The 12,766-nt window shown below is 39.7% G+C and overlaps 1 protein-coding gene across 1 annotated transcript in view; it reads left to right on the forward strand.

Moving 5' to 3' along the window:
• Positions 1-12,766, forward strand: part of insrb (insulin receptor b) — a 128,840-nt gene that overhangs the window by 107,793 nt on the left and 8,281 nt on the right. Inside the window, exons 12-22 of the mRNA XM_058073090.1 lie at positions 2,092-2,218; positions 3,476-3,629; positions 3,705-3,853; positions 5,346-5,502; positions 6,409-6,505; positions 6,621-6,688; positions 7,564-7,793; positions 8,028-8,138; positions 8,216-8,378; positions 10,603-10,732; positions 10,810-10,944. Coding sequence (XP_057929073.1) covers positions 2,092-2,218; positions 3,476-3,629; positions 3,705-3,853; positions 5,346-5,502; positions 6,409-6,505; positions 6,621-6,688; positions 7,564-7,793; positions 8,028-8,138; positions 8,216-8,378; positions 10,603-10,732; positions 10,810-10,944 — 1,521 coding nt within the window. The remainder of the gene's footprint in view (positions 1-2,091; positions 2,219-3,475; positions 3,630-3,704; positions 3,854-5,345; positions 5,503-6,408; positions 6,506-6,620; positions 6,689-7,563; positions 7,794-8,027; positions 8,139-8,215; positions 8,379-10,602; positions 10,733-10,809; positions 10,945-12,766) is intronic.

The following is a 12,766-nucleotide window of genomic DNA, read 5'->3' on the forward strand; positions in this document are numbered from 1 at the left end:
CACTTTTACAGATACAATAATTCCAGCTGGACTGTTACGTGTAAAATATTGAGTCTGCCCCCCCGTCAATTTTGTTAAATGAATGCGGCCCGCCAGTTAAAAAGTTTGCCCACCCCTGGGCCAAGACATGCAACACGCTTTAAACAAAATGAATGAATAACCCTTTTTTTTTTTTAATACTTTATTTTTATTTATTTTTATATTTTTCTAAACAAAACATCAACAGCAATACAAACACAAACAAAAACAAAAAGTTGGCACTGGACATACACAGCACACAATTTGGTTATCCCACATTCCCTGTCATGGTGCAATTCGAGTAATTTCCTTGATTTTTTTTTGTCCGTGAATAGTGTCCATTTCACCCATTTTTCTCCACACATGTCTTCTCCAGTCCTCAATCTATGTGTTAACACTTCCATGTCATGTATTGTGTTCATCACACAAAGCCGGTCCTCCAATATCGGGGGTCTTGGGTTAAGCCATTTTTTGGTAATGGCTTTTTTTTACATGCTACCAACATGATTTTATACAGATACCAGGTAGCCCAGATACAATGTCTCACATGAAAAAGTCACGCTGTAACCCAAAATCCTCTCCATGGTTTTACATACCCAATTCCAAAAAGTACAGTAAACCTCGGATATATCGGACTCGGATATATCGGAAATTCGCTCACAACGGACAGATAAAAAAGAAGCGATTTTTCTGTAATGCATTTCCAATAAAAATTCATTGCATATATCAGATTTTTTATAACGGATTTCGCCTATTTCGGACAAAATCTCCAGTCCCGTTCCAATGCATTTCCATTAAATTTCCCTCGCATATGTATATCGGATGGCCGCATCGTGGCGCTCCGATTCGCCGAATCGTGACAGCCCGCTATACGACGTCATTTGCAGCGTTGCCTGCGCGTCCAGGTACATTGGAAACATAGTCAAGGAAGTGCCTTTTTATAACGGATAAAATCCGATTTACGCATATACCGGATATAAATCCGATATATGCGTAAAACGGACATTTTCCGGTATACGCATATAACGGATTTCGCTTATATCGGACAAAACCAGTGGGAACAATTTAATCCGATATATCCAAGGTTTACTGTAATGATATTTGTAATGAAAAATCTAATTATATTCTAGATGATGTTGTGGTGTTTTGGGTCATAATCGAATAACACCCATAATTGAAGAGCTTGCAACCAAAAGGCGCTAAATCCATTTTGACTGATTTCAAGAAAATCAATGATTTTTAATTACGCACATATCAATCTATTTGGTCATCAAGTCTATATTGCAAATGAAAGAGCTATCAATGTAGGTCATAAAAATGCATGCTATAGAAATCCTGCACACACCATGTATTTTTATATTTTTTTTTTAATTAATTTTTTTTTCGGATTTTGCGCCTTTTGGCTGAAATGATGGATTTAGCGCCTTTTGGCTGAAATAAATTTGAAGTCACCTTTAACTTCTTCAATGGCATTGTTGTAAAAGAATGCAAGGTGCTTTAATGTGCTATGCTAATAAAATAATTACAACACAGAAGCCATTCTCAACATACAATACAAAATAATTATTATGAATTAAATGAATAAAAATGTTATTAAAAGCAGTGCTCATATTTGACTGCACCATGAAGGTGACAGTGACAAAAATCATCTCATTCCAAACTCTTTACATTGTATGTTTTTTAGTACAAGTAAAATAATGTTTCTCATGAAAGTTGGAGGTGTCAAGGTAGAGGGAAACTTGGGCCAATCAGAATAAAGAATAAAGAAAGGGATTTAGCTCCTTTTGGTTGAAATCTGAAATGGAAATAGCGCCTTTTGGTTGAAAGCATAAATTTCATATCACTTTTTTTCATATTTTTAAAAATGATTTCAAGACCAAAATATGTGATTTGGATACACATGACAGAGGTCTATTAAACTCATGAAAAACATGCAACTTAGTGAAAATTGGATTTAGCGTCTTTTGGTTGCAAGCTCTTCAAATGTATTCAGTTACATGCAAACATTTCTGAATTCATAAACATCTCATTTTATGAGCGGCTACCTTTTGTAAACTTGTGTTTCCCCTCCAGACCATCACGCAGGCGACGCTCAGTGGGAGTCGCCAACGCCACCGAATTGCCTTTCCTTCTTCCCACAATCCCCAGCTCTCCCGACGATGCTCCCAAAGCTGCACCCGAGGACGAGGAGGGAGCCAAGGTATGATATACTACATATTCCAATACTACATATTCTTTTGTGTAGTACAGAAGTAGAGGGATGTATCATGATATGGCGATATTGTCGGCAGTTCATTCTCCATACTAATGTGCTAAACTCGCTGGCTTCCACTCGGGCTCCATGAGAGGAGGTTCCGCCAACCTTCGCCGGTGTTTATGGCCATTTCAGTCTGTTTAATTCGCTTTAGTATTTATAATAAAGTATATATAAGTATATATAATATAGTGCAGGGGTGCTCATTAAGTCGATCGCGATCTACCGGTTGATCGTGGCGTGACATTAAAAAAATATCATCCTAGCATCAATGCTGTCACTTGATTGATATACAGGGCAGCCATTCAGATGACAACTGAATGTTGCCCTTCGGGCGACCAATCAAATCAAACAACGTCTCTAAGTGCAGGAGAACTTACGATGTCAGCCTATCAGCCGTCCCCGTTACTTGATTGACATACAGGACAACCAGTCAGATGACAACTGAATTTTGACCTTTAGGTCACCGCTCATGCATAAACAACGATGCAAAGTGCTAAGCTAGTCGGCGAATTGCGTCAGATTTTAAGCCCTCGCTAAACTTTATGGTCACTAAAATGAGTGAAGTAGCTGGACCAAGTAAAAAGGCAAAAACATATCACTTCCATACGGATATGGGAGCTGGACTTTTTTTTTTCACAATGTCTTTTTCGAAGTGCGTTTGCCTGGCTAACCTGGCTATCAGCAGCTCCTGTCCGGACTATGCATCCCTGGCTGATTCAATTCAGTGCAAGTCATCAAAGTAAACTCCGGTAATTACAAAAAATGTTCATAGTTAATGATGTGTGTTTTGCAATATTGGCTCATTTGGTTATGTAAGGTACATCAACATACATTGTACATACAAATAATCCTCAATACATTTGAAAATAAATAGATGTTTATCATTTTTGTAGTGGGTAGATCATTTTGACTCGGTCATTTTAAAAGTGGCTCGCATGCTGAAAAAGTGTGAGCACCCCTGATATAGTGCCACGATTGAGCGGTCCTCAGAGAAGATACTTCCCCACACGAACGTTCCCTCTCCTCTCGATGACAGCGTTTTTATCCACAATTTCTGTGAGATTCAGCGTTTAGCGGTAAAATCTTGTTTATGATTATCATTTCTACCAATAGCAGTCATTTTCATATCATAGAAAGAATTTTTGCCAGTATCCAATATATTCATAATACTAAGAGAAGTCATATTTGTTTTCTGCACAGGTTGAGTTGAAGGTCTTCTCCAAGGAGTCCACCGTCATCTCCAACCTGCAACACTTCACCAGTTACAAGATCGAGATCATGGCCTGCAACCACCCCACAGACCTCAAGCGCTGCAGCATGGCCACGTACATCAGTGCCAGAACCATGCCCGAAGGTGAGACCGCATCCTCCATACTCGCCCTGCACATGACGTGAAATACGTGATACTTCATTGGTGTGGTGCCTGCAGAGAAAGCCGATGACATCCCAGGCCCGGTGAGCCATGAGATCATGAACGGCGAGCCCGCCTCTGTGTTCGTTAAATGGAAGGCGCCCCCCTCTCCTAATGGCCTCATCATCCTTTATGAGGTGTTCTACAGGAAGGTCGGAGAGACTGAGGTCAGTACCTTTTTGTAGGAGTGCAGATGCCATACTTGTGTATAAAAAAACCCCAATGCTACAACCGACTGTGTTTAAATACAAATACAAATTCCCCTCACACAGCATAGGAGCCAGTCGCTGCTCTGTTGCCATAGCGACAGAGGCAGGGCGGAAGACTAGAATGCAGATACGGGGATAGACTGGCATCCTCACTGCACTGCACTTTTGGATTCTATTCAAATATACAGCATGCCTGACCTTCAAATGAAAGTATTTGAAGAGCTTGCAACCAAAAGGCGCTAAATCCAATTTTCACTAAGTTGCATGTTTTTCATGAGTTTAATAGACCGCTGTCATGTGTGTCCAAACACAAATTTTGTCTTGAATTTTGGTCTTGAAATCATTTTTAAAAATATGAAAAAAAGTGATGAAAAAGTGAATTTATGCTTTCAACCAAAAGGCGCTATTTCCATTTCAGATTTCAACCAAAAGGAGCTAAATCCCTTTCTTTATTCTTTATTCTGATTGGCCCAAGTTTCCCATCTATTGATAATCTGACCAATCAGAGAGAAGAATACAATTGGCACTGCACATACAGAAAGCCAGTATCAGTGCGCATCCTGTTTTGTTTGTGTACATTAAGTACACGTATGATAGTTTCAGTATGTTATGCAATTCAGGAGAACACAAATTGTGTTTTTACAGTATTCTGTAACATGGAAGTTTTTTTTTACGCCATAAAAGGCATGTCTCTACCTTGACACCTCCAACTTTCATGAGAAACATTATTTTACTTGTACTAAAAAACATACAATGTAAAGAGTTTGGAATGAGATGATTTTTGTCACTGTCACCTTCATGGTGCAGTCAAATATGAGCACTGCTTTTAATAAATTTTTTATTAATTTAATTAATAATAATTATTTAGTATTGTATGTTGAGAATGGCTTCTGTGTTGTAATTATTTTATTAGCATAGCACATTAAAGCACCTTACATTCTTTTACAACAATGCCATTGAAGAAGTTAAAGGTGACTTCAAATTTATTTCAGCCAAAAGGTGCTAAATCCATCATTTCAGCCAAAAGGCGCTAAATCCGAAAAAAAATTAATTAAAAAAAATATATAAAATACATGGTGTGTGCAGGATTTTTATAGCATGCATTTTTATGACCTATATTGATAGCTCTTTCATTTGCAATATAGACTTGATGACCAAATAGATTGATATGTGCGTAGTTAAAAATCATTGATTTTCTCGAAATCAGTCAAAATGGATTTAGCGCCTTTTGGTTGCAAGCTCTTCATTTGTTATGAAGTGGTGGCACTGGCACATAAGCAGTCTTGGATGCAACAATTTATGCAATTTTTACTGTCGGTGTATTTGGAATCGACAGTACATATTAATGGACATACAATATAATAAGTTGCAGTAAATATGCCAGATACAGCACAATGCTAGTTTTCACTCATAGTCCCCATTCTTAATGTATTTATTTTTTGTGATCCAGGTTCACACAGCTTGCGTGTCTCGACCTGCTTACCTCAAGTCTGGTGGCACCAAGCTGTTGCTCATGCACCCTGGGAACTACAGCGTGAGGGTCCGTGCCACGTCCTTGGCGGGGAACGGCTCCTTCACGGAAACCACCTACTTCTTCATGCCCAACAGTAAGGCTGCATGAGATACTGTCTACAGCGGAATCTCAGTTTTCACCATTCATTCCTTCCAAAAGGAAAACCAAACAATTTTCCCCAACAATAGGAACAATAGGAAAAGGAATATTCACATTAGATTCCTATTATGACAGATCCTACTTGTACTTTCCTCTTTCCTTCCTGAGTTCACTCATTAACCGATGAAACAGGAAGGAAGAAGTTCTGTTTGCAGTACATGAACAAACACACAACAACGATTAGATTAAAGTATTCCTTGGCCGGAATCTGTCTGTCCTATCTCTAAAAGAAACACTAGCCACAGATATTTGGTAATTTCTCTGTCTGCATTCTTTGGATAGATAAACTGCACACACACATTATAACAATTAATCAAAGATTCCCGAGCTGTAATCTGTCTATAATGTCCCAACTCTAAAAGAACGTCTATCCACAGATATGGAGTAGATCGTTGTTATGTGTTCAATGAAGAAAAACATCACCGTCAATCATAATAAAGATGATTATTATGATTCTCTGGCTGGGAATTCCCTGGCTGGAATCTGTCTGTCGTCTCCCAAACCTAAAAGAAACACTACCCAAGGATAGTTTGGTCATTGTTCTGTGTGTATTCTAAGGACAAATAAACCACATGTCAACACTCAGAAACACATATAAAAATAATTCAAGGATTCCTTGGCTGGAATCTGCCTGTAGTGCCCCAACCTTAAAGGAACCACTATCCAGAGCAAGTTGGCCACTGTTGTGTGTGCATTTTATGCATACATATAGTAAACCACACACACATAACAAAGATGATTAAAGGATTCATTCACCGGGATCTGTCTGTAGTGTCCCGACTCTAAAAGACATATTAGCAAACGTGCCTTCAGGCGCATCACAAATGTGTGTTCATTGCAGAGGATCCTGGCATAATCGGGGTTGTCCTTGGCCCAGTCATCTGCTTCTTCCTGCTGCTTGTGGTGGGATGTGTGGTCTTCATGATCTTCAAGAAGAAGTAAGTGTACTTTTTTTAGCAAGCGGGTTTCAGACCCGTGGGCCTGCTGGAGGAATGGAGGAAAAGTGAAAACTCTTGCATGTACGGTACTGTTGTCACTGCGGATGTGTTCCAGGCAAGCAGAAGGACCGACTGGACCTCTTATCGCCTCCTCAAACCCCGAGTACCTCAGTGCCAACGATGGTAAGTACACACAGTAAGCATACAGTGTCTCAACATGTAATACACCCTCGCATTACGCATACAGTAATTCCTTGTAGTATTGCGGTTCGATTCACGCTCCCTTGCAGTTAATTGCAGTTGAATAGCGCCTATTATTAGTAAACAATATTAGTAAACAATGTATGCATAATTAAACAAACGTCAAAATGAAGCACTGGAATGGTGACTCTCGTCCTGTGTGGGTGGATGGGGGGGCTTATTTACTCATCTCTGTGTACTGTACTAGCTCGTACAAATGTAAAGCCATATAAAGCTTCAAGGAAGTAACATGTCAGACCCTGTTATCTTATTTATGTCTAATATGTCTTATTTTCTTAGATTATATCTACTATATTGGGTAATACAAATGTAAAGGTGACTATAGGGGTGTTATTTCATGTCTTGAAGGGCTCTAATAATGTTAAAAAGTGTATTTAGAAGGTTGTTAATAGTTTTTTTTAATGCCATAACTAAAAATATTCAATTTATTAACATTGTCATTTATTTATATTGAATCCTACTATTGAATCCTGAAATTCACTTATTGTGTTTGGGGCTGGAAATAATTAACCGCAATAAACTAGGGATTACTGTATCATTTTTTTACCCACGATATCTTCTCATGGGACAATATTATACACAGAAAGTGTAGAGAAGTCGATACACGGCTATTACACGGCTATTACACGGCTATTACACGGCTATTACACGCTATTACACGGCTATTACATGGCTATTACACAATAATGTCGATGTGTTGAGTTATTTTCATTGGATAGTGAATCTAAGTGTTTGATTTCCATAAGGTGATAATGTAACGTGTCTGTCACTCAACTCAACACCTTTTGTCTGAGCAGCCTACATTCCTGACGAGTGGGAGGTCCCCCGGGAGAAGATCACGGTGCTCCGTGAGCTGGGTCAGGGCTCCTTCGGCATGGTCTACGAAGGCAACGCCAAGGACATCGTCAAGGGCGACCCGGAGACCCGCGTGGCCGTCAAGACGGTCAACGAATCGGCCAGCCTCCGGGAGAGGATCGAGTTCCTCAATGAGGCTTCCGTCATGAAGGCCTTCAGCTGCCACCATGTGGTAGGTGGCCACAAAACACACATACTCCCTATATACCCGGGGTCATGACCAACGTTGTAGAACTGTAGTTACACAGCATTAAAACGCTGTCACTTCCAGTAATGCAGCTAATTAATATGCAGTCATGTTCTGGTCGCACAATTAGTGTCTCAACATGCAAATATCTTCTATAATTTTCAATATGTCCTACTCATGCTCCTCCATCTGAATGATCTTTTTTCCCTCTTGTCACAGGTACGCCTCTTAGGCGTTGTGTCCAAAGGCCAGCCCACCCTGGTAGTGATGGAACTCATGACACATGGAGACCTGAAGAGCTACCTGCGAAGTCTCAGGCCAGACTCTGAGGTTTGAAAGCATGACCAAGACGCACGTTTGTTGGACATGTTGTCATTCATGCATATGTGTGTGTGTGTGTTCAATAGAACAACCCATCAGGCCGCCCTTCACCTTCCCTGAAGGAGATGATCCAGATGGCGGCAGAAATTGCAGACGGCATGGCCTACCTCAACGCCAAGAAGTTTGTGCACAGAGACCTGGCAGCCAGGAACTGCATGGTGGCGGAGGACTTCACCGTCAAGATTGGAGGTGCTGACAATGCTCATCCTCATTATTGGCATACTTTCTGGGGAGGGTCAGTTCAGGTTCATTGTCGCAATACATGGACATCCATGTTGCATCCTGCTGAGACTTGTTTGTAATATTAATCATATATCACAAGAAAACTTACAAAAACAACATGAAAAATGAGCAGTAATTATATGACAATAAGGTAGAAATAGAAAAATAAAGTTGTAATATTGATATAAAAATTTGTAACAATCCAATCAAAAATGTTAAGATAAGATAAGATGTGTCCTTATTCGTCCCACAAAGGGGAAATTCCAGGTTTAGAGGAGCAAAAGTAGCTCCTGTAGTACAGTAAACCTGGGATATATCGGATTCAATTGTTCCCACTGGTTTTGTCCGATATAAGCGAAATCCATTATATGCGTATACCGGAAAATGTCCGTTTTACGCATATATCGGATTTATATCCGGTATATGCGTAAATCGGATTTTATCCGTTATAAAAAGGCACTTCCTTGACTATGTTTCCAATGTACCTGGACTGGGCAATGAAAAGAGACGGAAGGTAATGAGAATTTAACTTTATTGGACTCTGAGCATAACAAATTGTTAATTAAGCTAGGCCCTGTTACGCCCGTCAGGCCTACGTTATTTCCAATAGTGAGGTTAAGATCTCATTCAATAAATCCCAGGGTGTTTTCTGGCAGCATTTGCCAGAATAACCCAGTTTCGTCGGCATTAAAAATGTCCTCTGCTTTAAAACGTCTCAGAATGTCAGCTGGCTTCGGAGCGCCACGATGCGGCCATCCGATATATGCGAGGGAAATTTAATGAAAATGCATTGGAACGGGACTGTAGATTTTGTCCGAAATAGGCCAAATCCGTTATAAAAAATCAGATATATGCAATGAATTTTTATTGGAAATGCATTACAGAAAAATCGGTTCTTTTTTATCTGTCCGTTGTGAGCGAATTTCCGATATATCCGAGTCCGATATATCCGAGGTTTACTGTATATAATAGTTTTGGTATTTTGTTGCATTGACAGTATGATGTTACAGCTGGGAGTTCCTAGTAGGAATCGACCGATATGTTTTTTTTCCGGCCGATGCTGATACCGATTTTTTTCCATCACCCTAAGCCGATGGCCGATTTTGCTTGGGCCGATATTTGTGGCCGATACTGCTTTTGCTTCCTCAATTTATATGAGACAATTGACAATTATAACAAATGTTACAGGTCTCAAGTTGAAACAAATATGTATTGAAATGTAAACATTGAACACAGTAGAATTCAGCTTTTTTAAACACACATTGAAACTGCATTATCAATTTTAAAAAGAGTAAATATTCAACTATGTGCAAAACATTTCTGTCGTAGTTGAAATTTTGTCTAGCATCGATGTGATGACTGCTCCTCCGCAGTGTGACGCACCCCCCGCCCCCGCCCGCCTCCACACACAAACACATGACACTGACACAATTTAGTACGATACAGTAAACCTCGGATATATCGGAAATTCGCTCACAACGGACAGATAAAAAAGAACCGATTTTTCTGTAATGCATTTCCAATAAAAATTCATTGCATATATCGGATTTTTTATAACGGATTTTGCCTATTTCGGACAAAATCTCTTATTGGCAAAAGTGTCGATGGAAAAAAACAGCCCAAGACACGCAGAAATAACGTAGGCCTGACGGGCGTAACAGGGCCTAGCTTAATTAACAATTTGTTTTGCTCAGAGTCCAATAAAGTTAAATTCTCATTACCTTACGTCTCTTTTCATTGCCCAGTCCAGGTACATTGGAAACATAGTCAAGGAAGTGCCTTTTTATAACGGATAAAATCCCATTTACGCATATACCGGATATAAATCCGATATATGCGTAAAACGGACATTTTCCGGTATACGCATAAAACGGATTTTGCTTATATCGGACAAAACCAGTGGGAACAATTGAATCCGATATATCCGAGGTTTACTGTAGTTGGTCAGTTTGTAGTTAAAGTTGCATAGTTGTTCATTCTTGTTCTGCTCAACTAGTGAGAGTGCTTTTATTCGTCTGTTGCGTTGGTATGTGATGTCTTGTTGTCACACCATGACTTAAACTGTTATGCGTAGCGGTCACAAAGTCTGTAAATCATGCGCGGAAAAATATATCGGCGAAGCCATGCATGTATCGGCCGATACCGATTCAAGTAAAGAACGCAAATATCACTCCCTTTCCCTCCTTTATAGACTTTGGGATGACGCGGGACATCTACGAGACAGACTACTACCGCAAAGGCGGGAAGGGCCTGCTTCCTGTCAGGTGGATGGCTCCAGAGTCTCTCAAGGACGGAGTCTTCACTGCCCACTCTGACTGCTGGTAGACTACCACACACACACACACACACATACACACAAAAGCAACAAACGTTCCATACCGTTTTGTGGCGTTTGCAGGTCGTTTGGGGTGGTACTGTGGGAGATCAGCACACTAGCGGAGCAGCCTTACCAGGGCTTGTCCAACGAGCAGGTGCTTAAATTTGTCATGGACGGGGGATACCTGGACCGCCCTGACAACTGTCCTGAGAGGATGTGAGTATGAAGTCCACCGTGACGACTGGGTGGCAGTCCTTTTCCGCTTGAATTCCGTGACGTACACTTAACGCCCCCTTCAGGTGCGGCAGGGTGCTGACTTTTCCAGCACCAATAAATGATGTCACATGGTGCTGTGGAAGTCAGGAGGCTCACCTTGCTTTGTATTTGATCGGGAAAGGCACAGATTCAGTGATGTTTTACTTTAAAAAAATGTTTGAAATGATTTCAGTGATACAGAAAGTACATTTTTGTAGCATAGATGTTGAGAAAAAAATGTCAACCTTAAAAAAATCTTGTGGCACACCACTAACCAAAAATGTTCCAAAATGTCCCCACGACCTCACACGTGCATCAATAAGTCTATGGGAGGAACAAGGTAGGTGTTGCCACACGGACCAATATTACATTGCTCTGCCAGTCTTTACACCACAGACACTCCACAGTAGCCACGTTTTTACATCACCACTTTTTCTCTTTCCCAATGACCTTTCGGGAAACAATGGTATCCATGGAAAGGAATATTCCAATCTCTTGTCTACATGCGCCGTGAAAATCAAACAGAATTGTCAATAGGGCATGCCCAGTAAAACGTAAACATCAACATCACGTGATACCGACTTCCCCGAGTTTTTCTTTCACTTGTTGGAATAACTCCGTATTGACAGTTTTTCGTCTGTCCAGTCTTGGAATTTAGTTTGAATCAAAAACAAACTTTGCTTAGTCCAGTGCCGATTGCTGGCCTCCATTTTTAAAAGTGAAGAACGTCTGGATCTGCGTGTTACGTCATATCTGAGCATGCGCTGAAAGAACGCACCCGGGATCAATTTAAACAGGAAAAAGATCAAATTCAATCTTGCTAATATTTTATAATTAAACTCAGGACATGTTTTATATAGATATATATTTTCTTTTTTAGTAAAAGTGGACTTGTGAATAAAGTACAGTAAACCTCGGATATATCGGATTCAATTGTTCCCACTGGTTTTGTCCGATATAAGCGAAATCCGTTATGGGCAGGCAGGCAACGCTGCAAACGCTGCAAATGACGTCGTATAGCGGCCTGTCACGATTCGGCGAATCGGAGCGCCACGATGCGGCCATCCGATATATGCGAGGGAAATTTCATGGAAATGCATTGGAACGGGACTGGAGATTTTGTCCGAAATAGGCGAAATCCGTTATAAAAAATCCGATATATGCAATGAATTTTTATTGGAAATGCATTACAGAAAAATCGGTTCTTTTTTATCTGTCCGTTGTGAGCGAATTTCCGATATATCCGAGTCCGATATATCCGAGGTTTACTGTATGGAAGGGTTTAGATCAGGGGTGGGCAAACTTTTTGACTCGCGGGCCGCATTGATATAACAAAATTTGCCGGGGGGGGGGGGCAGACTATATATTTTACACGTAACAGTCCACCTGGTATTATTGTATCTGTAAAATTGTCATGCAATCTGCTATTATTATTTTATATTTATATTTAAATATTTTAAAAAATAATAAAATAGTATAATAATTACAATCAAATTAAAATAATAATTATTATATTATTATTATGTAAAATATGCAAATATAACAATAATATTATATATAATTAATATAATAATTAGCATTAATATAATAATTATAATAATCATAACAGTTCTAATAATAATTCTAAAATCTAATAATAATAATAATTATTATTATTATTATGTGCTTGTGTCCCTTTTTTCAGGAGCACTTTGTAAACAACAGACCATGTCAAAAAACGAAATTGATACAACCATCAAAAGGTTGGCTCAGGCCATGATGCCAGGTTGTATGTTGAGTTTAA

This window comes from Doryrhamphus excisus, chromosome 5 (assembly GCF_030265055.1).
Source record: "Doryrhamphus excisus isolate RoL2022-K1 chromosome 5, RoL_Dexc_1.0, whole genome shotgun sequence".
Taxonomy (NCBI): domain Eukaryota; kingdom Metazoa; phylum Chordata; class Actinopteri; order Syngnathiformes; family Syngnathidae; genus Doryrhamphus; species Doryrhamphus excisus.